Source organism: Cebidichthys violaceus, unplaced genomic scaffold, assembly GCF_023349555.1.
Source record: "Cebidichthys violaceus isolate CVI_PGR_0920_01 unplaced genomic scaffold, fCebVio1.0.p SCAF_12, whole genome shotgun sequence".
In the NCBI taxonomy this organism is placed as follows: Eukaryota; Metazoa; Chordata; class Actinopteri; order Perciformes; family Stichaeidae; genus Cebidichthys; species Cebidichthys violaceus.
In genome coordinates this window covers 10,993,101-11,018,722 of record NW_027176285.1, presented here as the reverse complement: position 1 = coordinate 11,018,722, position 25,622 = coordinate 10,993,101, and the positions used below count along the sequence as shown (strand labels likewise).

The following is a 25,622-nucleotide window of genomic DNA, read 5'->3' as shown; positions in this document are numbered from 1 at the left end:
TGTTTGTTCAATAGCCAGGACTCAGACGCTTCTAAGGCGGGTCCATTGACTGAAATCGACCAACCATAGGCTGAGCTAGGAGACCTGGACTGGAAGCCAGATGAGAACGTCCCATGGATGACAGACATAAACAGGCTCAGAGAGGATCCAGGCTCTCTAAATGATGCCAAACTGCTGCATATGATAGATTGAACACTATTAGTCATGAAAGAAGTGAAATATATAATTATATACTATATAAAATTACAATGGAACAGCTGGAACAAAATTACATTTTGGTTGACCTCGGCTGAAATCTCTGCACTCTAATCTCTCTAGCTCTTGAATGCTTCACTTTATCAAAGAACAAATTGTGCAGAGACTCTCAACCCATTGGGCTATGATCTGGGAGAGGTTTGAGCTTACAACTACAACATTAAAAAAAATATATCGTATCAAAATTGGATTAATTTTAAATCGGAGATAAAAAATTTAAATTTGTGCTGTGTTCCATCTTAATGTTCTCTTAACCAGTAACATATATACTGATATTTACAAATCTGAACAAATCTCACAAGTGTCAGCTTTCTAAAATACCAAAACTATTAAAATACACCTTATATTTAGACGAAAATCACTCTCTTTACCATGGGTATGCAATAATCGAGGAGAGGCCTACAAATAGGCTTAGGGCTTAATCTTATTAACATCATTATTCTACATCTGATTAAAATCTCTCCACAGTCTTTGTTATGACACCAACAGACCGTCTTACTCTGACATAAAGAGATTCATAATTCATCAAGTACTGCACAGAATAAAGGAGTTAAATACTCGTATTCTTAATTGAAGGACACACACAAAGTTAACGTATAACTTCACATATTTATTCCACTTGACGAGATGAAAAGAAATAAGATCTTTGAACTCTCTGGAGGAATGATTCTGTCAAATGTCTGAATTTACTCAATGATTTCATAGATTTATGAAACAGAAGTGAAGAGAGGACATCGTGTGGAGCTTCTTTTACGCGATGAGTGTATTTTAATCACGCAGCGCCCTCTGCTGCTGAGACGAGGAACGTCACCATGAGCCGACCGACGTGTTGATCACAGTTCATCCTGACAGGACCATGAACCGTGAACCTCTTCTGTTTTATACAAAATAAAGTTCTGATGAAAGCCCAACGGTGTCTTTGTTCCACGTGAAGTAGGAAACAATCTCAAAGTCCTGAACCTCCAGAGGATGAAGTCCTGAATCACGTGACGGGGGCTTCACTGGGTGACGGGGGGGCCGAACATCTGCATGGTCTCCATGACGAGCGTCAGATGATCCAGAAACGAGTTCACCGACACTCTGAGGACTCGAGCTTCGTCTGCGCTCCACTTCCTGAATAAAAACACACGAAGAAGAAGAAGAAGAAGTTAGAGGACGGACGTCAGCGGTCAGAAGACGTGAGACGTGCTTTTCCTCACACAGACAACGTGCTGCCGGTCACCGCCAGATGTTTGCTGATGCCGCCTTTCCTCGGCTCGCGGTCCGGAGACAGAGAACGAAGAGCGACGGAGGCTTCATGAGAGGATGGGAACGGGACGTCCAGAGAGCTGAGGGGGGGTCAAGGAAGAAGTCAAATCTTCAAGTGTTAAAGCTGCATTCTCTCTAGTGTCCATCAGGGGGCGACTCCTCTGGTTGTATCGAAGTCTATGAGAAAATGACTCTACTTCTCTCTTGATTTATTACCTCAGTAAACATTGTAAACATGAGTTTATGGTCTCAATCTCTAGTTTCAAGTCTTCTTCAATACAGCATGATGTTCATGGAAATATCGTACTTTTTATGTCACTACATTTATTTAAAAATGTTAGTTAAAAGTGAAGCTGTATATAAATATAAATCAACTCATAAACGATGATGTATTATGAAGTATTTTATAGTTTTTATCTGAATGTGAGCTGGAGGAGAAGCTCACTTTTACTCTGCAGCCTCCAAGAACGCCGACATGACATCACGGTGACATCACTATGACATTTGAAATAACTTCACATGTTGAACTGTCTGTTAGCTGATGTGCATCTAAAATAAATCACTAAATGTCACAAACGACACAAAGGAACGTTTGATATGAAACTTAATGTGCAGCAGATATTCTACAGATGTTCATGTTCCTGGTGAGTGATTAATCACGTTAATCTGATGGTCATCAAAGCAGCGACAGTTCCTTTAAGGTTACTCAACGTGCAGCGTATCTTTCTGTATCACACCTGCTGATCCAAACGACACACCGGACAGAAACAGAGATGAAGAGGAGTGAAAAGAGGAAGAGAACTTGTAGATCTATAGATCAGATCGAGAGCTGAGCTTTTATTTGTTATTTTAGTTCTAGTTTCCACAGAATTAATATTAATATGAATGTGTGGACTGTTTCACCAACCAGGAAGTTTTAATGATTTCTTTTTTATAAAAAGTTTTTCTTATTACATCTGATTTAATTTTAAGTTTTTTCTTCTTTCAATCATTTCATTTTCAAATTATACAGTTTACACACTAAATAAGAATATTACATTAAATAAAATAACGGTTAAATATACAGACAAAACGAGGTATATTTGTAATAATTAAACTATTGAGTTCCACTGCTCTTTATTCTGACAATAAAATACAGTTAAATTAGATAATCCATTGATTTTACGTCTTACTCGAGCAGTTAATGAAACATAAGAAATGCTAAATAAATAAATAAGATAAGTGCTGTACAAACTATTATTTATCATTATTATTAATAAATTAATAAGTTGAGTGAATCTTGTTTTAGCCTGCATGAATCTCTGATGGAGAGAATAAAGAATAAATAAGAAGAGAAGAAAAGGAAAGGAAAGAAAAGGAGTAAACTAGGAGAGGAAACGAGGAAACGTGACAGTGAACAAACGTTACTGGGAGGCTAATGAAGCATGTAGCATTATGCTGCTGCTATCGTTACGTTCCTCATTAAATAATAAAGTAATTAGTCATAACACATTATAACACAAATAAGAGCCGGAAGTAAAATATCCAGAGCTCTAATTAAAGGATACAACTCCAGTTTTCCCGTTTCGTGGTTTCTTTCTCCTTCTGTCGCCGCCATTGTGTTTGTTGTCTTTCAGTAAATCACGTTTCCGGAGAAGAAGAAGAAGAAGAAGAAGAAGAAGAAGTACTTTCGGTAGGCAGTGGTGGCGCTCTGCTGCTCCACAGCGGCGGAAAACGATACTGCAGTGGTCTCATATTAAAACCTAAAGGACGACAACTGACACTTCTGAGGGAAGTAAATACATAAATACTTGTTAAATAATATACAAAAATATATAACAACCGTAGACACAATTTGAGTATTTAGGATACTGGCTTTCACTATGAAATAATTATATAAATATAGTTATAAGATAAGATAAGTGTGGAAGACATATTCTACATTTTACTTTAAAATATTAGCGTTATCGACTAAATCTATTTTAAGTATCAACGTTAAAGTACTCATGAAGCCACATGTTTGTATGCAGCATTTTATTATTGTAGCAGAATACGTTACTACTTGTTACCTGTTGGGTGGTTTAATTCTGATATATATATATATATATATATATATATATATATATATATATATATATATATATATATATATATATTCTCTGTATATTATGTGTTCATTATAGGTTTTTAAAATCTAGCCTAGTACAGTAAAAAATATCAAGTATAATAAAATACTAAAATAAGTATCTCAAGAGCTGTATTTAAGTGCAGTACTTAATCACCACCTCACACTAGATGTAAATATTATTTATATAAACTATTTAACTTCTCCTCTTGCACATTTCTCAGGTGAATAAACTAAAGATAACGTTTATATTTTTTTAAACTGGAAACATTCTGTTCATAATTAAACAATCCTCCGCCTGCAGATTACAACACTCTGTTATCATAAACATTATATTTATACTGCAGAACTATTATTTATTTTGTGTTTATTGTCTCTTCTCACAGTTCATCCTGAAGTAACAAATTAAATCATCTCATGAAACACAGATTATATGTTCAAGATATTATAATCTCTCATTGATATACAAATAAAATATGATACTGAGACACTCTCAGACTCTTTTGTAGATTCTAAACACAGGTTCAAGACTTTCAAAATATATCCGTGGTGAGACTTTTATTTTGTAGGAGCGCTGTCAAACTCAGCTGCGCGTGTCTTCGTCCTCTGAGTCTCAGTCCGTCTGATCCGGATCAGCTGCTGTTGGTGATGATCGGAACCATGACATCACCTGCACGCGCTCATTATTGTTTATTCTAAATTCAAGATTCCGGATCAGAACTGAACCAGAACGAGGATCCGGGTCTCCTCCAATCCGGACTATTTTAACGATCCGCTGAATAAGTGAGTACATGAAGAAAACTACAGAATATTTACTGTGTTTCAAAACAATATTTAATATTTTATTTGACTGAGACAAAGAAGACAAGAGAACAACTTCGTGACTGAGAGACAGAAACATTTCACTGAATAATTAAATAATAATTAACATTATGATATGAAAAATACTTTATTAAATACTTAAATTATTTAAATACGAGTAGTATTGTTGTTGGGTAATACTATAATAATGTCGACAACACATATTAATACCTGTAACTCATAACCATAACTTTGTATTATATAGTTTTTTGTAAATAAAAAAATAATATTGTATTATTTTATTATTTTATTTTAGCATATGAGATTTAGTTTTTGCTTCAATAATTTACAGTAAATAATGATAATAGTTAAATCATATAGAAATATATATATATATATATATATATATATATATATATATATATATATATATATATATATATATATACTGTATATATCTTGGTGGGATGCAGTAGATGTTGATGTACTGTATAACCCAATAAAACATTTGAATAATTATTGTTGCCTTACAGCTGTAGCTTTAACACAGTGATGTTATTAAGATGATAATATAAAGTGATGTTGTTATAATGACAGTAGTGGAGTAAACAGTGAAGTACTACATACACTACCTTAATTTACAAATATAAATATGTAATCGTTACCAATTCTTCACACCCATGCAGCATTAAATGGACTTAAAGGTACTGTGAGGAACTTTAACCTGGACCTGAACCAGTCTCAGTGTAGTCCTGATCCTATATGAACCAGTCTCAGTGTAGTCCTGATCCTCTATATGAACCAGTCTCAGCTTAGTCCTGATCCTCTATCAGACCTCCATCAGTACATAGACCATCAGAGAGAAGATGGTCTATTTCTATAGAGTTATTCTTAATGCTCGTCATCGGAGCCACCGGGTCGGATTCTGGTGAAACCAGATGAAATCATGCAGGTTCACCAGAAACTAGCAACAGAATCACCACTAAATGAATGTTCCTCATAGTAGCTTTAAAGTATCAAAAGTAAAAGTACTCATTATGCATATGTTACATTTATTATATGTGTATTAATATACACTTTATTCCTGCTTCATTACCATCTGAATCAAAGTAGATCAGTCAAGTGTGATATTTAGTGGAGTAGAAGTATAAGAAGTACTCAAGTAAAACTACCTCATCTTTGTATACTTCAGTGTAGTACCTGAGTATCTGTCCCATCCCTCCTCTTCCTCTTCCTCCTCCTCAGTACACCTGTACATGTATTTGTACATGGCTGTGTCGAAGAGTGCCGGCACTCTGCGGGACCTCCAGCTGGCTCTGCAGCTGAAGATCGAGGAGCTCCGGCAGAGAGATTCTCTGATCGATGAGCTGGAGCTGGAGCTCGACACCAAGGACGACCTGATCCGCCAGCTGCAGGTGGAGCTGGACCGACACCGCAGCGCCTCACAGCAGGGGACCACCGCCGGGGAGACGGCCAGCACAGGTAAGTCTATACACCTGCACAGGTGAGTCTATACACCTGCACAGGTGAGTCTATACACCTGCACAGGGGGTGAAGGTGCAGGACTGAAGCCGTGGATCAACATCCCGAATTGATTTGAATTTGAACTTAAAATGCGAAATTCCCAGAAAAGAGCCTATAAAATAAAAGCAATAAAAGCAATGAATTAAAAATGATTTACTAGCGTACTTTACTCTTTGATAAATCACCACTGCTCGCTTCACTTTCTCTGCTTTTTGAGTCATTTTCAATGAAAGCAGTCAATCTTTTCAAGGATTCAAGTTTGATTTATTGTCGTGATGCAACACACGGAGGCACAACAACATGCAGTTGTAGCACATTAGCTGCAAGGAAACATGACAAAGAAATTAAAAGACAAAAAAGGTTGTGAATTTATTAGAAAAAGTGAAGTGAAGTGAAGCCGGTTCTTCATGTGTTAAAGCTGCATTCTCTCTAGTGTCCATCAGAGGGCGACTCCTCTGGTTGTATAGAAGTCTATGAGAAAATTACTCTACTTCTCTCTTGATTTATTACCTCATAACATTGTAAACATGAGTTTATGGTCTCAATCTCTAGTTTCAAGTCTTCTTCAATACAGCATGATGTTCATTTAGTAAATGATGGTCCATTTAGAGTCAAACGGACCATAAAGCAGGGGATGCTTTAGGGGCGGGGCTACACTGTGATTGACAGGTCTCAGCTTGATCTCTTTGTATTGGTTTTAAAGGAGCAGCCGTTCAGACGCCGGCGGCACCAGATGAACCTCAGCGCATTAAGAGGCAGGCGATCTCTGCAGAGCCCACAGCTCTGGACCCCTCACAGCTCACTGATGTTACACTGAAGAGCTACTGCAAGACCAAAGAGTGAGTCCAGGACACACACACACACACACACACACACACACACACACACACATTAACACACCTGGACTGACCCGTTTGTGTGTGTGTGTAGGTCCAGTGAGCGGATCCAGAGGGCTCTAATGGACAATGACTTCATGAAACATCTGGAACACGGGCAGGTAGAGACACATCTGTGCTGCTTTTTAATGGACTTCTGTCGTGTGTTTGATTTGAACAAACATCTGTTGGCTCGTGTGTTCAGATCCTCACCATCATGGACTGCATGCATCCAACCAGCCTCACCAAAGGCAGCTGTGTCATCCAGGAGGGAGACGACGGCTCCACGGTCTATGTCCTGGAGGGTAAGAATCCTCCACTGGTCAGTCAAACTGGGTTTATTTCAGATGATATTATGATTATTTTCAGAAATTATAAATGTGCTCATCAATATTTTTTTCTCAATCTCTAGTTTCAAGTCTTCTTCAATACAGCATGATGTTCATTTAGTAAATTATGGTCTATTTAGAGTCAAACAGACCATAAAGCAGGTTATGCTTTAGGGGCGGGGCTACACAGTGATTGACATGTCTCTACCACAGCGTTTCGGTCTGGGATTTGTCCGTGTTTTTATCTCACAACTTTAATCTTTTATTGTGTTTTCACTTCATGGAAGTTAGTTGTAACATTTTGGTCGCCTAGAAATGTCTTATTTAGCGTTCTGTTGTGTTACGCCCTGTTGTGTCACTTCTGGTTGCAAAAAACTAAGATGGCGACGGACAAAAAACAAGATGGCGACGACCACAAACCAAGATGGTGATGGACAGAAACCAAGATGGCGACGACCACAAACCAAGATGGTGACGGACAGAAACCAAGATGGCGATGAAGAAAAACCAAGATGGTGACGAACAAAATCCAAGATGGTGACGGACAGAAACCAAGACGGCGACTAACAAAACTCTGCACTCAAGGCTTCAAAATGGCAGCCCGCAACCCAATGTGTGATCTCACTGTGACTACGTCTACATTATTGCAGCAGTAATATTTAACCCAGAAACTGTATAAACATGGCGGTTCAACATGGCCGACTCCATGAAGAGGAGCCGCTCTGTACGTAGATTTACAGTTAAACGTCTCATTCTCAAATAACGAAAACACACAGATTCTTAGTTTCAGGGGATTATACACTAAAAAAAACATTTCTAATCATATTTTATTCCATTTCTGTTAAAAGATCTCTCTAAATGCTGCACACAATTCCTTAAAGTACATTTTTTACTTTTGAATGCAGTACTTATACTCACTAGATTAGTGTACTGGTACTTCTGCCAAAGAAAAGGATCTGATAACTTCTATTTCACTAAATGTCACCAGAGGAAAAGTCAGCAGGTCACCAACAACATTTGGTTCATCCTCTGGGGAACATAATCATCCACATAATCCAATCTGTTTGGTAGTTATCAGTATTTTTGCAGTGCCACTAAAGCATGAAAAACTCTCTCTCTCTCTCTCTCTCTCTCTCTCTCTCTTTCTCTGGACTGGTGCTTGTTCTGCTCAGCAGGACAACAGTAATCCAAGGTGAGGACACTGAATTAGACTGATATGGACAGACAGCCTATTCGTCTCAGCTCAGGCGACATGAGATTACAAAACAGCCGGCGTAAACAGAAGCTCCATCAGAGACATGATGTGACACAAAGTAAAATGTGTAGAAAATAGCAGGAGGAGACGCATAATAATAAGCCGGTGGTGGAGGGGACATATAAATGGATAGAAAACTAGAAGCTTCATTTTCGGTCACATGTTGCTGACACCTTCTTCCCTCTCAAGGACGGCCAGTCCTTCACACTGAAAGACTTCTTGTTCTGTCGTCGTGCTGCTCCCTCGTCTCTGTCGCCAGAAGGCCTGTTTTAAAATCAGAAGGATGTTCAGTTTCGTCTCTTTCGGCTCTGAACTGAAGCTCGAAGGCTTCAGTTGAATTGCTTTAGTCCGGATGGATTTGTTTACAGCGTGATCTCTGCTCTCAGTCTCTTCATGTGGGTTTATTTATATCGCTCATTGCTCATCGGTCAGGCGCTTCAGATGGAAAAATTTGATCTATTTGGATAGATTTTTGTGAAGACATTCATGTTCTCCAGATAATGAATCCTGTTGATTTTGTTAATCGTATGACTTTTACTCTAGCATCATCACAAGGTTGATATTTGTGGTTCTGTGTGAAACATCTCAACAACTATTGGTTTGATTGAGATGAAAATGTGGTTCAACATTCATGTTCCCCTCAAGATGAATCACAATAACTTTTGGTGATCCTCTGACTTTCCATCTAGCGCCATCATCAGGTCAACATGTTAACACAGTTATAAAGGAAACCACGAGAATCGTTAAAGCTGCATTCTCTCTAGTGTCCATCAGGGGGCGACTCCTCTGGTTGTATAGAAGTCTATGAGAAAATGACTCTACTTCTCTCTTGATTTATTACCTCAGTAAACATTGTAAACATGAGTTTATGGTCTCAATCTCTAGTTTCAAGTCTTCTTCAATACAGCATGATGTTCATTTAGTAAATTATGGTCCATTTAGAGTCAAACAGACCATAAAGCAGGGTATGCTTTAGGGGCGGGGCTACACAGTGATTGACAGGTCGCCCTACCAGAGACGTATACGGCGTCTCTACGTCACTCCTCCTCAGTCCAGATATGGTCACTTCCTGTTAACTGGTTGCAAAAAAAACAAGATGGCGATGGCCAAAACACCAAACTGGAGGCTTCAAAACGACACAAACCAACAAGGTGGTGTTCCACTTGGAATTTCTGACTGGGAACTTTAAGTTATTAACATCCCTATTATTTATATCCCAGTCTGTCAAACACACCTTCAGAATGTAAGATTTTACTGTCTCTTTGTGATTTTGCAATGAGGCTTATTTGCATAATGACTCTGCATATTACTTCATTTAATAAAAGTGAAAGTAATGCATTCACCGGTCGGTGTTCTGGTGTTTGTTCACAGAGGGAATGGTGGAAGTAACCAAACAAGGGAAGAAGCTGTGCTCCATCGGTCAGGGGAAAGTGTTTGGAGAACTGGCCATCCTGTACAACTGCACTCGCACTGCAACTGTAACAGGTAAACACACACACATTTACACTTTAATATTCCAACTATTTTTCTACCAATCTGACGTTCAGAAATGATTTAAAAACTGCCCACGAGTTTGTCGACTCAATGACCCTCAAAGAACTAGCGAAGGCCACGACTGTACACAAAGAAATGAAATGAATAAATCCTGTGAAGATGAAACATGTATTCATCCGGTGACAAACAGAGAAGCTGTGATGAAGGTCGACCACACTCATCACCTGTAGAGTCTGATAAATAAACTCCATCTGTCTGCAAGGCGTCCTCTCTTTTAAAAGGTAAAAATAAACAGATTTTCTTACTTATTTCTTCTAGAAAGACATTTTCCTGTTTTTAAAAATGTGTTTTTTGTATGAAATCTTATCTCAAAATCTGAATTAATAAAACAGAAACTATCAACATGATTAGATTTGAGATTTGGATGAACTGGCCCTTTAAAAAAATATCTTTCTGTGTCTAAAGTGAAACTATGAGGTTTCTGTATGAAGATATAACAAGTTAAGTAGTCACCTGTGCTCAGTACTTATGCTAAACTAAGCTAAGTGGCTGATTCATATTAACCACACTAACCTGAGAGTGGCATCAATCTTCTCATCTAAGTACAAGCATATGTCCAAAGTGTCCAGCTATTTCTTTAAACGGGAATTTACTTTGATAATTACATTTTAATTTACATTAAAAAACATATTTTGGTATAAATACACTTAAAGCATCTTTTGATATATAGTTAGCATATAAGATACCTGGACAAGTACCTCAGGGACACATGTTCAGACGTTAAATATGTTGTTTTTTTCATACTCCACTGCGTCTTAAAGAGGTTGATTCACGTCAGACTTTCACTCTTCACCTCTCAACACTCTGCAGGTTCACACTTTGCATTTCTAATCCCTTTATTTCACCGCCTGGCAGCCGAGCTTCAAGTGACGGATCGGCTTTAAATGTGTGTGTGTGTGTATGTGTGTGTGTGTTTGTGTGTGTGTGTGTGTGTGTGTGTGTGTGTGTGTGTGTGTGAGAGTGTGTCTGAGTGTGTGTCTGTGTGAGAGAGAGTGTGTGTGTGTGTGTGTCTGTGTAGGTGTCTCTCTGTGTGTGTCTGTGTGTGCGTGTTTGTGTGTCTGTGTGTGTGTGTGTGTGTGTGTGTGTGTGTGTGTGTGTGTGTGTGTGTGTGTGTGTGTGTGTTCGTGTCTGTGTCTGTGTGTGAGTGTGTGTGAGTGTGTGTGTCACTTTGATCCCTAAACGCTGACTGATAAAACGGTTTTCTGCATCTCTGACGTGACTTTGTTTCCCGCTCCCTGTTTCTGGGCTGTGTGAGTTATTTTATCTTTAAATGAGGTTCTGAACTCTGTTTCTCTCAGTGAGCGTCCTCGTGTCGCTCAATGTCATCCGACCGAAAGAAGAGAGAGAGAGAGAGAGAGAGAGAGAGAGAGAGAGAGAGAGAGAGAGAGAGAGAGAGAGCACTAAAGAAATCATTCTCTCCATCACATTAATGTTCTTCTCTGCAACGATAACAGAATGTTTTCACTTTGACATTTGACTAAAACCGTCATCTGCCTCTCAGAGTTTCTGACCAAAACCAATTAAACGAGTAGTAAAGACTGTTTGTGACCATTGATCTCCATTAAAACACAACAGCCTCACTGTTGTTCCTTCATCACCAGCAACAGTTTATTCTGACTCATGCACGTACAAATACTCACTGGAGCACCAAAAGTGGATTCATCTACCGCTGAAAATAGTCCTCCAAATGTACTTCCTCCTGTTTGTTTGATTAAAATCTATAGAGAATTACTGATGAACCTATATAATTTGTGTTTTTAAAGATTAAAGACCGTGTTGAGAGACGGACCAACATGTTGTGTTTTCATGGGATTTGGTCCGTGGTGCCTTACAATGTGGACTTTTATTATTTTATTTATTATGTATTTATTTATTCGTTCATTCATTTATTTAATTTTCTCAAACACAGAGTAGTCTACAGGAGAAAATTCAGAAGTAATGGAAAATAATCCCACCAGTTCTTCCCACCATTGTTACCAGATAAGGGTCATAATAAAAAACAATAATATCAGAGAAGAAGAGAAGAAAGAAGAAATACACACAAAATGTTCACACACTGAGTGGCATCGATTATATAATTATGAATATAGTGAAAAGAAGAGGACCCAGAATAGGACCCTGTGGGATGCCTCTATGACCTGAAATTGTTTTATTTTACATATTTCTTGTCCGTTTTTGATGCTTCAGTGTTTTAAAATGCTGACAAAAACAAATATAAATGAAGGCCACGGAGGATTCAGCATCTTCTTCTGATTTAAAACATAACTCAAATCATCACCGAACGACATAATTCTGTCTGCAGCTCTGACTGACATCAAGCTGTGGGGGATCGACCGACAGGGTTTCCAGACCATCATGATGAGGACTGGTCTCATCAAACATTCCCAGTACATGGACTTCCTCCGCAGGTAACACACAACAAAACACACACACACACACACACACACACACACACACACACACACACACACACACACACACACACACACACATATATATAATCATCCACTTCACTGGTTCACCTCTCCATATGAGAATGACTCACATCTCTCTGAACCCTCCTCCTCAGCATTCCCTCTTTTCAGTCTCTACCGGAGGACGTTCTCAGCAAACTGGCCGATGTTTTAGAGGAGGTGACGATTACAAAAAAACACACTTTCCTATAATAAGCCTGCAGACGTTACAGCATCTGTTTCTGCAATCAAAACTCTGTGTTCAGTAATCCTGAGGTGTACACATGACTCTCATCCTCCCTCAGACTCATTACAGCGACTGTGATTACATCATCCGTCAGGGAGCCACCGGAGACACATTCTTCATCATCAGTGAAGGACAGGTGAGGAGGACGATTCGTTAGGAGGGAGAAAAGAGAGCAATTAGTAGAGAGAGAAAGAAGAAGAAGAAGAAGAAGAAGAAGAAGAAGAAGAAGAAGGTCAAGGTCGCCGTCCATTAGGCTCCGCCTCCGCCTCACAGAATTAATTTCTAAAAAGTAAAAGAATTTAAGTTGTGAGAACAGAGGAAAGTTTCAGTGTCTGAGGAATATTTTAGGTATTGGTTTGTTCTGTCTCGTGAAGCCGATGCGGAAGTGTCCAGAAGTGTTGCAAGAAGTCCTCTGATTGGTACTTGAAACAGCTATAATCAATATTTGTATAATAAAGTTTGTGCTGCTAATTATTTCATCCATTTCAAGCTAACAAACAGAATGGATTTGGTGATTTTATAAGAACTAGACTCATTCAGCTGAAAGAAAATAAGATAAATATGTTTTCTGTTTTTGCTTCTTGTGCAGCTCAGGTTGAGTTTTGGAATAAAAGCTCTAAATATGAAGAGTAATAGTTGACCTTTTCTGCAGTCAGCAGAGTCCCATCAACAGTTTTAAAGACTTATTTTGGAGGTCTATGGGGGAGGGGAGTAGTTTTTGGGCTGCAGAGGATTTTATAGTTGCAGTACAAACAGTTAATTCAAGCACACTACAGGGACAAACATGTGACCCCCCAAATTAATAAATGTATTGATCTGTGAACAGGTGAAAGTCTCCCAGCAGAACTCCCCCAGTGAGGAGCAGCTGGTGGTGAAGACGCTCTCTAAAGGAGACTGGTTTGGAGAACAAGCTCTGAAAGGGTGAAAAACACACACACACACACGCACACACGCACACACGCACACACGCACACTGAATTATGCTTCATTATTCTCTACTGTCCTCTAGTGGCTGTACAAAGTATGACCGTTATCTCACATTTAAATCCTCCACAGAAGTCAGTTATAAAGTGACAGTAAATAACTTTTAAGTGGTCCTAAACCAGTCTCAGTTTAGTCTTGTGTTGGTTCTGTTGGTCCCTGTGGACTAAAGTGGTAGTGTCTCTGAGCAGCAGACTCCCTTTAGAAAATCTCTCATTCTACTGCAGCAGGGTCTGACAGTCTGCTCCTCTCAGTCCTGGTTCTGGTTCTACACTGCCTCCCTTCCCGGTCCATCCTCGGTCTCCACGGTGGACCGGTCTCTGCTGGAGGATCAGGACTAAACTTAGACTGGTTCAGGACCAGTTAAAAATTCCTCACTGTCACTTTAAATACGGTTTTGAATGCAGGACTTTTACTTGTAACAGAGTATTTCTGTACTTTTACTGCAGTAAGTGATCCGAGTACTTCTTCCTGTCTCCTGTCTCCTGTCTCCTGTCTCCTGTCTCTTGTCTCCTGTCTCCTGTCTCCTCTTGTCAGTGAGGACGTCCGTACAGCCAGCCTCACCGCTGTGGGAGACGTCACATGTCTGGTCATTGACAGAGAGTGAGTGAACATCTCTTTGTTTCTTATTCTTTTGTTCACTTTGTTCCTTTAACAACAATAAAAAGACGCTTTTGTGTCGCAGGTCGTTCAAGCAGCTGATCGGAGGACTGGACGACGACAACAAGCAGCAGTGTGAGAGTGACGAGGTGGAGGCCAAGTGAGTGTTTAGAGGTTCAAATACCTCAGTCACTATTAAACAATACTGGAAGGTACATCTACTCGAGTATTGTACTTAAATGCTTATATTGCATGACATTTTGGATGTTTAATAATACTTATTGTTATTATAGTGACCAACTGTAGCTTTAAGTAGCCGTCTGGATGCAGAAGTATTTCTACTTTCACTGAATTAAAAAGATCTGGTGACCTCAATAAAATGTCCTGCGGCACACCTGAGGGTCCAGACCCAGTGTTTGTGAAACACAGTTTTTAAAGGGTTAGTGCAGATCATACACAAATGCACACAACAACACAAACACACTAACAGATGGAGGCAGCAATAGAGCAACAGCTCCTGTGTTGTGAGAGGTAGAATCAGTGTTTTAGTGAATGGTGTCTTTGAAAATAATGGATATTTGTTCTTTTTTCTAAAATACTTCATCTATCCCTTTAATGTGTTCCCTGTAGTATTCAGGCAGAAGCAGATCTATTTTCCAGAGTGTCACTGAGTGATTTCAACATCATCTGCACTCTGGGGATGGGCGGCTTCAGCCGAGTGGAGCTGGTGAGTAAAGTTCTGTTTGAAGAAGCTCAGCCATGCTGCTCTCCTCTGTCTGTCTAATGTTTTGTGTGTTCAGGTGCAACTAAAGAACGATCCCAACCGCTCGTTCGCCCTGAAGGTGTTAAAGAAACGTCACATCATGGACACCAGCCAGCAGGGCCACATCCTGTCAGAGCGCCGCATCATGATGGAGGCTCACAGCCCTTTCATCATCAGGTCTTTTTATTGACCAATTTTTAGGCACATTTCGTGACATATGAACCTTCAATTTGAGAGTAAACGATGAAGAAGTGTGTGAAAATGGTCAGAATATGATGTTATAATATCTAATCTATCGCGGGGCTACACAGTGATTGACAGGTCTCTAACAGAGACGTATATGACGTCCCTCCGTCACTTCCTGTTCACTGGTTTCACATTAAAACATTTCAGATGTAACTTTTAAAGCGTCTTCCTGCAGGTTGTATCGGACGTTCAGAGACTCTAAATATCTCTACATGCTGCTGGAGGCTTGTCTGGGAGGAGAGCTGTGGACGCAACTGAGAGACAGGTAAGGTGTGAGACAGGTGTGTGTTTGTGTGTCTTCTATTAAGAGACCTTGACGTACCTCAGCATCTCTTTGCTTCTCCTCCATTCTCAGAGGATCGTTCGACGACGGCATCACTCGCTTCTACACCGGCTGCGTCATCGAGGCGCTGGCCTTCCTGCACTCCAGAGGGATCATCTACCGAGACCTGAAGCCCGAGAACATCATCCTGGACCACCGAGGATACGCCAAGCTGGTCTGTGACATGACAACGCGGTTACAGATATTCATCAAAGAGAGTAAATACATTCATGACGTTGTGTGTTTGTGTTTGATCAGGTGGACTTTGGCTTTGCTAAGAAAGTGGGTCTGGGGAAGAAGACGTGGACTTTCTGTGGGACCCCCGAGTACGTGGCCCCTGAGATCATCCTGAACAAAGGCCACGACAGCTCCGCCGACTGCTGGTCTCTGGGAATACTGGTCTTTGAGCTGCTCAGTGGCAGGTACACCAGTCCAACACACACATTTTAATCCATGGTACAATAATGTTAAAGTCTAGATTCAAGTGCATGACACAGACCTGCAGGATGAGGTCTAGATAAAACTGGTTTTACTTAACGGATCAGGTTCAAAAACAAGGAATGTGAACACAAGGAAAACCACTGAACTGTAACTTAACTAGAGAACGAGACAAACAATGCTGCTGCACAGAAAAGGAGGCAAGACCACAAAGACAGGAAGTCAAACAAACATGGGAAACACATGAAGGACACCATGAAGTCCGACATATAACCATATGATAAGAGCCGGATTAAGGTGAATTCAAACAAGTACAGGACACACAGCGGACTGCATTATGTGTCACATTGATGTTTAATTTGTGTCTCCACCATCAAAAATGATCCTAATCAACTTTTTATTGGTATCGTTTTCGTACTGACGACATTAAAAAGATGTACACCAAACCAATAGATTGCTAGATAGACGATACTGTCCGACACTACATAAACAGTCTAACTTTGTTATTTTTCATGAAGATTTGCTCTAAATCCCTTATGGAGGACAGAAATGTGTAAATATAAATGTATTTAATATCCAATTCCAGCGCTCATGAACCCGGTTCTCCTCTCTCTGCCTCCAGTCCTCCGTTCTCCGGCTCTGATCCGATGCAAACCTACAACATCATCCTGAAGGGCATCGACATGATTGAGTTTCCTAAGAAGATCACCAAGAGCGCCGCGAACCTCATCAAACGTCTCTGCAGGTTTTCATATTACTATTGTTATTCTCCTTTGCCGGTTTAAACAAATAGTAAACAAATAGTAAACAACAGCTGAGGTGAAACAAACAACATTGGGCACGCCTCCGTTCATCAGACCGAGCAGCGTTAGCCAAAAACTGTCTTTAATCCGTGTGTTTCCTCTCAGAGACAACCCTTCAGAGAGGCTGGGGAACCAGAAGAATGGAGCGAAGGACATCCAGAAGCACAAGTGAGACGACACGATTACCATATCTGAGTGCTCTCTTACTGTTGTCATGGAAACACGGTTATGTTTTTGGTGCTTCAGGTGGTTCGAAGGCTTCAACTGGGACGGCCTCCGTCAGGGAACCATCGCCTCTCCGTTCACCCCCGCAGTGAGTATCCTTCAGGGTCCCTGTGAGCTAACAGCTCTCACATCAGAGCTTTAATTATAATAATAATAATAATAATAATAATAATAACAACGTCTGTCTCTCTACCAGGTGGACGGACCACTAGACAACAGCAACTTTGACTATTTCCCGGAGGACGCAGAGGAGCCTCCTCCTGATGAGGAGTCTGGTTGGGACCTGGAGTTTTAAAACAGATTCTTCAGAGAGAAGAGAGAGAAGAACAAGCTTTTTATCATCTGATCAATGTTTACATCAAAAGTCAAAAAGGACAAAACAAAGAAAACAGTTCATTATGGAAAAAAATCGAGAATAAAATCAAAACTAGTCACTATTTCATTTTTATCTGAATTTTTTAGTCTTTAAAAAACGAAAAATGTTGTTGTTGTTTTAGTGTTTAATGTGTATTCTAATAAACAAGGAATCCACTGAAAGGGTTAATGCACCTAAACACAACAGAGTCACAGCTTCAACTTCAAAATAAAGGTAATAAAATATGAGTTGATATGAATGAAGAAAGCAGCTTCCACAAAGAGGCTCAGATCATCATCATCATCATCTCTTTAAATTATAACTCAGTAAATAATCTGAATATGAAGATGTGTGTGTGTGTGTGTATGTGTGTGTGTGTGTGTGTGTGTGTGTGTGTGTGTGTGTGTGTGTGTGTGTGTGTGTGTGTGTGTGGAGTACCGAACCCTCAACTGCTCAATGCTGCTGCTAATTATAAGACATGAATGAATTACTATGAATTATAGATATTTATATGTATTCATATTTTAATGATCATAAAAATCTGAGGGTTTAGAATCAGGTCTTTATTTATAATCAAAGCTGCTTTAAGGAGCCTCAGAGCTGCTCTGGTTTGAGGAGGTTTGGTTCTGGACTTGATCAAACTGAAGTGAGAGATGTTTATCAGCCCGCTGACCTCCAGAGGGGTTCAGGTTCACCGCTTCCTGTCGGGTTAAAAGAGGAAAAAGAGTCTGTGATGGAAAAGCAGTCGCCTCGACTAACGGCTCTCTCACAACTCACTGATAACACACTCTCAGATAAGACACACACAGTTTTCCACATCTCCTACAACAACAGCACGGCCACGTTCTAATCTACTCTCTACACACCCTCGTACTCTGAGTCACAGTTCTCTAAGGAAACACAGCAAACCCTCCTTCTGACAAGGAAATGATGAATGAACATCAGTCAGAACCACTTTAAAACATTAATAATTATTATGTAAATGAGGTATTCTACAGTTTCACAAAGTCAAATTCCCTGCTTGTAAACGTTCATGACAATAAACCATTTGTGATTTGTCTTGATGTTCATATTATTCATATTATTGTGTACTTTTGTCTTTTGATGTCCATTGAACTGAACTGAATACAACAGAGCACATAATAATGCTGCAAATCTATGATTACGTGTTTAAAAACGCACAGTTAGAATAAATAAAAGGCAATATTAGTAGAAATAAATGCATCATTATTTAACTGTTAAAAGGTAATTAATATGAGGAGGCATTTCGACTGCCTCTCAACAGCTCTTAACATGGCCGGCGGCTAAAATCTAACGGTGCTAACAGAGCTAATGGTGCTAACAGAGCTAACGGTGTTAACAGAGCTAACAGTGTTTTTCCTGAGGGGTGACCGGACCGCTTACATGAGAACAACAAGCCTCTTCTTCTTGTGTTTCCTGCATGAGGCCTGTTGTTCCTTTAAACAACTAAAAGATGTGGACCTGGACCCAGAGGGACCCAGAGGGACCAGACTCAAGAGAAGCCAGACTCCTTTCAATACGTTCCTTAAATCAGTCTGCTGGAAAACATCTGACAGTGATATAAGAATTATTCTGATTGCTCCATCTTTATACTAAAGATATACTAAGTACACGGGGATTATTGTACTTTTACTCCACTCCACGACACAGTTTGTAAGATTTAAAACAAAGAAGCTGAGAAAATAAAGAACATTATTAAAAAACTGCTCTGATGAATAATCTAAAATCTCCAGAATCTCTGAGACCAAAGAGACATTTCACCTCCAATATAGAACTAAGATATTATTATATATCATTATATAAATAGTCATTATATAATATATAATACATTTATTTATCTGTTTCTGAATCAAACTGTGATTATTGTAGTTATAGTAAAAATCTAATATTAGAGAAAAGTACAAAATCCATAACATATCATGTATAAGAACTTCTTCTTCTTCTTCTTCTTCTTCTTCTTCTTCTTCTTCTTCTTCTTCTTCCCATTGTAGTGGTACTTTTACTGAAGTACAGTGAGTCGTCATTTAAACTCATCTCTTCACAGAACAAAGAATGAGAAGTTTCCTTCTTGTGTCGATATTTATATCTTTACAAGATCTTTACTTGTTTCAGATCACAAAAAGACTGAAAGTAACTGAAACTTTAAGTCCAAAACCACCCGGTGACGTCACTGCTCGGAAATTCCGCTCGTCTCGTGGAATGCGTGGAAATATCCAATTATGTTAATTAGTTAATTACCGCCATGAATAAACCATTAACGCACACACACACACACACAGACACACACAGAGAGTTCTGATTGGTCCGTCCCACACGGTCCTGATGTATAAATCCTGGACCAGAGACCTGAACCAGGACCAGGACCAGCTCTCCTCCTCTCAGACAGACACCATGACGTCCGGCTCCTCGCTGCTCTTCCTCCTCCTCCTCGGCTCCGCCACGGGCTTCGAGCTGCTGCCGGATGAGGCCGCTCCCCGCCGGGCACGATTCTCTGCAAACAGCCCGAGTGAGTCCCGGTTCTGTTCTCCGGTTCACATTTAAAGTTTGTTTGCAGAACGTTAAGTGAGATTAGAACGATAGAAACTTATCCCTCTATACTTATATTAAAATTACTCATCATGCAGAATAATATATATATATATATATATATATATATATATATATATATATATATATATATATATATATATATATATATTATAGTATTATAACTATTTATGCATTCATGTGTTCATCACTTTAATGTTGCAGCTGGTGAAGGTTGAGCTCATTTTAATTTTAGTGACTTTATGAACTAGTTTGCTTGTGTTTTCTTTGACTTGTTGTCATTTGTTGTTTTGTTTAATTTATTATTTAGTTTTTATTGTTATTAGTAGTTCTATTGTTGTCAATTTATTGTTTTTTGTTATTTTGGTTGAAAATTCTCCGTTTTTTTTTTTTTTTCTCTTTTTTGCTTTAGATTTTAATATTTTAATATTATATTTGTTTTAATTTTAATATTTTTCGTATTTCTGTAGAACCCCAGGACCAGTTTCTGCTTTGGTAGTAAATAATGGGGGATTCTGGGTAATTAAATGTACAATACAGAGCTAGGTAGTTTAACATATAATATTATATATCATGTATTACTTGATTATATTTAGTTTTAATAATCTGAAAAGTAACTAAAGTTGTTATTTAACTTACTGAAGTAAGATTCTAAATGTAGAACATCATCTTGTTTTATTGCTCCAGACACTTCCTCATCCGTTGGTTTTGTTTATTTCACCAACAAGAAAATATTTAAAGTCTCAACAAGATGAATTTATGACTGAAATACGTTTTAATATTTTCATTGTTAAAGGACATTTGCAGTGTTTTTGTGCTGATAGTTCGGACTTTTCCTGAACTTTTGTGTTGACATATTGGTCATGTGTTTAAATATGTTAATGTATATGTGTCTGTCTGTCTGTCTGTCTGTCTGTCTGCAGCTGACGTTGCCAGATGTTTGAATGGAGCCGTGGCCGTCGGCTGTGGATTCTTCTCTTGTCTAGAAAACTCGACCTGTGACACGGACGGGATGCACGAGATCTGTGAGCTCTTCCTCCAATCAGCTGCCACCTTCAACACAGAGGTCTGTCTGTCTGTCTGTCTGTCTGTCTCCCCTGTCTGTCTCACCTGCCTGTCTCACCTGTCTGCCTGTCTCCCTCTTCAGGGTAAGACCTTTGTGAAGAAGAGTCTTCACTGCATCTCTCAGGGAATCTCATCGAAGGTTTTCCAAACGATCCGTCGCTGTAACATCTTCCAGAGGATGATTGCTGAGGTTTGTGACCACAGCCATCTTGCCTTTTGATTGGTCTCTGAGTTCCTCACTTTTGATTGGTCTCTGAGTTCCTCACTTTTGATTGGTCTCTGAGTTCCTCACTTTTGATTGGTCGCTGAGTTCCTGTCTTTTTGTATTTAATTATAAAAGGTGCAGGAAGAGTGTTACAGCAGTCTGGACATCTGCACTGTGGCTCGAACCAACCCTGACGCCATCGGAGAGGTGGTGCAGGTTCCCACGCACTTCCCCAACAGGTGAGCACGATCACACACACACACACACACACACACACACACACACACACACACACACACACACACACACACACACACACACACACACCTGTCTCACCTCAGTAGATAAACTGATAAAAAAAAAGGATGCTGTAATAACGACATAGTGAAACAGATTTGTAAAAAGTCAGATTTCAATCTTTTTTTAGGTCTGGCTTTAAGACGAGAAGCAAACAACTTTTAAAACGCTTGTTTTCTGAATGGAGTTTGGTTCGATCGATGCTAGGCTAGGCTAACATTGTAGCAGCTCCATCAACACTCAAAATAACGTCACATAGACGGAAATACAGTCACAAGTTATTGTTTGTACCATCAATAGACAATCAATGTTTATAAGAAATGGACATAGTCGTCATGATGTCTCATCGGTTTGTGAACGTTTTGAAGCTTTGAGTTCGTCATATTGTCTGTCACCATGTTGTTGCTTTTTGCAACCAGTGAACAGGAAGTGACCATATTAGGACTGAGGAGGAGTGACGTAGAGACGACGTATACGTCTCTGGTAGAGACCTGTCAATCACTGTGTAGCCCCGCCCCTAAATCATACCCTGCTTTATGGTCTGTTTGACTCTAAATGGATCATAATTTACTAAATGAACATCATGCTGTATTGAAGAAGACTTGAAACTAGAGATTGAGACCATAAACTCATGTTTACAATGTTTACTGAGGTAATAAATCAAGAGAGAAGTAGAGTCATTTTCTCATAAACTTCTATACAACCAGAGGAGTCGCCCCCTGATGGACTTTAATAAAGTTCTATCTGCACATTCCTGACTTCCTGTCCCTGCTCCTCCAGATACTACAGCACTCTGCTGCAGACGCTGCAGGCCTGCGACGATGATACGGTGGCGACGGTGAGGACCGGCCTCGTGGCCCGGTTGGGCCCTGACATGGAGACCTTCCTCCAGCTGGTCCAGAACAAACCGTGTGCCGCCGGCTCCGGCTCCGCCGCCATCAACAACCCATCCAGCTGGAGGAACATGCCCGTGTTCAACATCCAGCCGGGCTTCAGGGGCCGAGACCCGACCCACCTGTTCGCCAGGAAGAGGTCTGTGGACGACGTGGAGGGGGGGGGCAGAGCCGAACAGTAGATCACACATGCAGATCAATGACGTGCAGCTTTAGATGGTGATTGGGGTAATAATTACTTATTATGATTATTATTATTTAGGGTGATTCGCTCGGTCCGACCTGCTACCGACATTTTAAAAAAAGGCCGATTTACAGTGATGATTATTAAATATTTATTTTCTTAAACAAGTTAATTTATGAGTTGTATTTAACGTAGTGAGAGAGGGAAGAGAGGCCAAGGAGGTCCTGAAAACGTTCCCCGCTGGTCGCGGAGCGTCTTCATGTCTCCTGTTAAGAGGACGAACTGCTGGTCTGAGATCACTTTAATAGTTTGAGTTGTGTGAGATGTTTGAATGAGAAGTTAACAAACATAAAAGGCTGGTTTGTGTTAGAAATAAATGATGTCATATGATTTCTGGCACGTGTGATTATTCTTTATCTGATCAAAACAAACAGTATGTGTGTTGTATAAGTACACACATACAGTAATAATACAGTTAAATGTAAAATAAACAGACTTCTTATAATACTACTTCTACTGTAGTAAAAATGTATTCCTGTAAGAAGGAATAGTAAACTCCTTTCTTCCTCTAGTTCTAATAAATAAATAATTATACAATATGCACCATTAAGTCAAAAAGATTGTTTATTTGAAAGGTGAAGAATAAATTTCATTTTAAACTTTATTAGTGTAGCTTGTAGAAGAACCAGCAGGTGGTGTTAATGTGTATACAAATATCATCTTACTTTGTTTTTAAACTGATGACTGACCTTTTTTTCCAGCTGCCCATAAACTGTTCTCGTGTTTGAATAACAGAGGTGGAAAGTAAATAAGCACTCATTTACTCAAGTAATGTAAAAGTGAAAGTACTGAAGTATTTCTATTTTATGCTACTTATAGTTTTGTCATGACCAGTGAATTTACTGCATTAGAGGGAGGAGTGGAATTACAACATGTCACAGAGACATAAAGCGACTGGATGACGTGATGATGATGTCATTTTATTTGAATTTATTGTATTATTATGTTTTTATTGTTTTAGCTAATGTGCTGTTTTATTTGTGTTTACATTTTAACTTAGTTTTTTGGTTTTCTTTGGCTTTCTGTCCTTGGCCTTGTACTGTATCCTGATCCTCGTCTGTCAAAGCACAATAGTTATTATAATTATTACTACAAAGAGACACAAAACTATGAACCAAACAACTACAAAGACACAAAAAGACTACAAAGAGACACGAAACTACTACAAAGAGACACAAAACTACTACAAAGAGACATGAAACTACTACAAAGACTCTAAACAACTTCAGATTCAACACAACTTAAAAAATACTTAACATGAGACTTAACATGACTACAAAGAGACATAAAATCACAGAGAGATGAGTAGCGACTACAAAGAGATACAAAACAACCACAAAAAGAGTCTTTGTGTCTGTGTGTCCTGCTGTATTGTCTCATAAGCCACCCATGCACACAGGTAGAACGAATGATATTTTACTTTGAGGTGAAGGAACAGGAAGTCCAGAGGGGACGACAGGTGAGCAGATCAGGAACCAGGTACCAAGTCAGAGTCCAGGAACGGGTACGAAGGAACAGAATCAGGTTCAGGTCCAGATGACTGAGAGGCATCAACAACGTTCAGGATCTGGAGAAAAGGAGGCTGCTGACACGGCTGATGAAGGAAAGTGGAAACAGGTGAGCAGGTGAATGAGAGAGTCATGTGACTGAGACAGGTGAGGTGAGTCTGAGGGCAGATGGAGACTCGCAGGTCCAGAGAGTCTGAGGCCCGGTACCAACGTCCCCCCTTAAGGCCATCTCATCTTGTGAGGAAAGACCCCGGAGGACGTTCAAATCAGGGAGTAAAAAAATACAACCAAGAGATTGTCCCATTCGTGTTTACACCATTTTAAACTCTCACACACTCTCACACGTCAGTTTGGTCCCTGAGGGTTCAGGGTTTAAGGCCTTAGGGAAGGACACTGGGATTAGACCTTTTTTACCAAAGGAAAGGAGATAATGCTGTCCCACAATTCCTTGCGGCAGCGACAGTTAAAGCAGTAACATGCTTTCTCTGACAATGATGCTTCAGTATTAACTATCTAATAATGTCACATCACACATCAGTCACAATGAGTACTTTTACTACTGATACTTTAAGTACAATTTACTGCACAATGAGTACTTTTACTACTGATACTTTAAGTACATTTTACTGAACAATGAGTACTTTTACTGCACAATGAGTACTTTTACTACTGATACTTTATGGACAATTTACTGATAACTCTTCTGTATTTGTACTTAAGATTTTGAATGTAATGAAGTACCTTAACGTTGGAGACATTTTACTGCACAATGAGAACTTTTGTATCAGTACTGCTAGTTCTTTAAGTACATGAAGCTGATAATACTACTTTCATCTCTGTATGATTTTGAAAGCAGGACTTTGTAACAGAGTATTTGATATTATTCCTGAAGTAAAAGATCTGAATACTTCTTTCACTCTGCAGCATCAACGATGAACAGACCTCAGACTTTCTCCTCGTGATAATATAGCATTTTTCTATTTACCGAGTCATTAAAACTGGTGTCTTTATATTCATACTTATTGATCCTGACGGGTCACACAGCAGCGTTGTTGATCAGAGTTCAGTCTGACAGTCTGCAGGAGGACCTGATGGCTCTGAAACTCTCCAGACTGAGAATGAAACAAAGAAAAATGTGAGTTTTGTTTGTAAAAAGATGGTCAGTGATTGATGGACGTGACCAGAAACAGTGAAACAGTTTAATATCTTGAGTGTTTGTTCAGACTCGTCGGTTCGATGCTGGAGGTGTTGATGTCTCTCACTCGGCCATCTGTCGCTCGGCTAATGGCCGACACGTAACTTCCTTTATGGCCCATTAACTCCCATCAGGCAGGTGAGAGAGAGACACACCCCCCCCCCCCCCAGGAGTCACTGCTTCACGTGTTAACATTTCCAGGAAGTAGAGCCGATAAAAGCTGCAGCTGTGAGACAAACACGCTGCTGTTGACTGAAGTTTTAAATGAG

At 39.6% G+C, this 25,622-nt stretch overlaps 3 protein-coding genes across 3 annotated transcripts; 2 read left to right on the top strand and 1 right to left on the bottom strand.

Moving 5' to 3' along the window:
* Window positions 1–844: 844 nt before the first annotated feature.
* On the bottom strand, window positions 845–3,134 carry LOC137869137 (L antigen family member 3-like). Its single transcript, XM_068706336.1, has 3 exons — window positions 3,051–3,134; window positions 1,455–1,583; window positions 845–1,368 (listed from the first exon to the last, which is right to left on the bottom strand). The coding sequence occupies exons 1-3, from the start codon at window positions 3,098–3,100 to the stop codon at window positions 1,254–1,256; spliced, it is 294 nt and encodes a 97-aa protein (XP_068562437.1). The 5' UTR covers window positions 3,101–3,134; the 3' UTR covers window positions 845–1,253.
* Window positions 3,135–4,237: 1,103 nt separating this feature from the next.
* Window positions 4,238–18,360, top strand: LOC137869135 (cGMP-dependent protein kinase 1-like). Its single transcript, XM_068706333.1, has 21 exons — window positions 4,238–4,390; window positions 5,654–5,890; window positions 6,636–6,771; window positions 6,863–6,929; window positions 7,013–7,112; window positions 9,763–9,876; window positions 12,248–12,353; window positions 12,515–12,578; window positions 12,704–12,781; window positions 13,472–13,566; window positions 14,164–14,229; window positions 14,312–14,386; window positions 14,857–14,953; window positions 15,027–15,166; window positions 15,411–15,500; window positions 15,591–15,732; window positions 15,816–15,979; window positions 16,618–16,740; window positions 16,904–16,966; window positions 17,045–17,111; window positions 17,220–18,360. The coding sequence occupies exons 2-21, from the start codon at window positions 5,665–5,667 to the stop codon at window positions 17,316–17,318; spliced, it is 2,112 nt and encodes a 703-aa protein (XP_068562434.1). The 5' UTR covers window positions 4,238–4,390; window positions 5,654–5,664; the 3' UTR covers window positions 17,319–18,360.
* Window positions 18,361–19,790: 1,430 nt separating this feature from the next.
* On the top strand, window positions 19,791–22,886 carry stc1l (stanniocalcin 1, like). The gene is made up of 5 exons (XM_068705556.1): window positions 19,791–19,905; window positions 20,870–21,012; window positions 21,094–21,201; window positions 21,352–21,455; window positions 22,294–22,886. Exons 1-5 carry the CDS (start codon window positions 19,791–19,793, stop codon window positions 22,586–22,588), a joined length of 765 nt encoding a protein of 254 aa, XP_068561657.1. The 3' UTR covers window positions 22,589–22,886.
* Window positions 22,887–25,622: the final 2,736 nt, after the last annotated feature.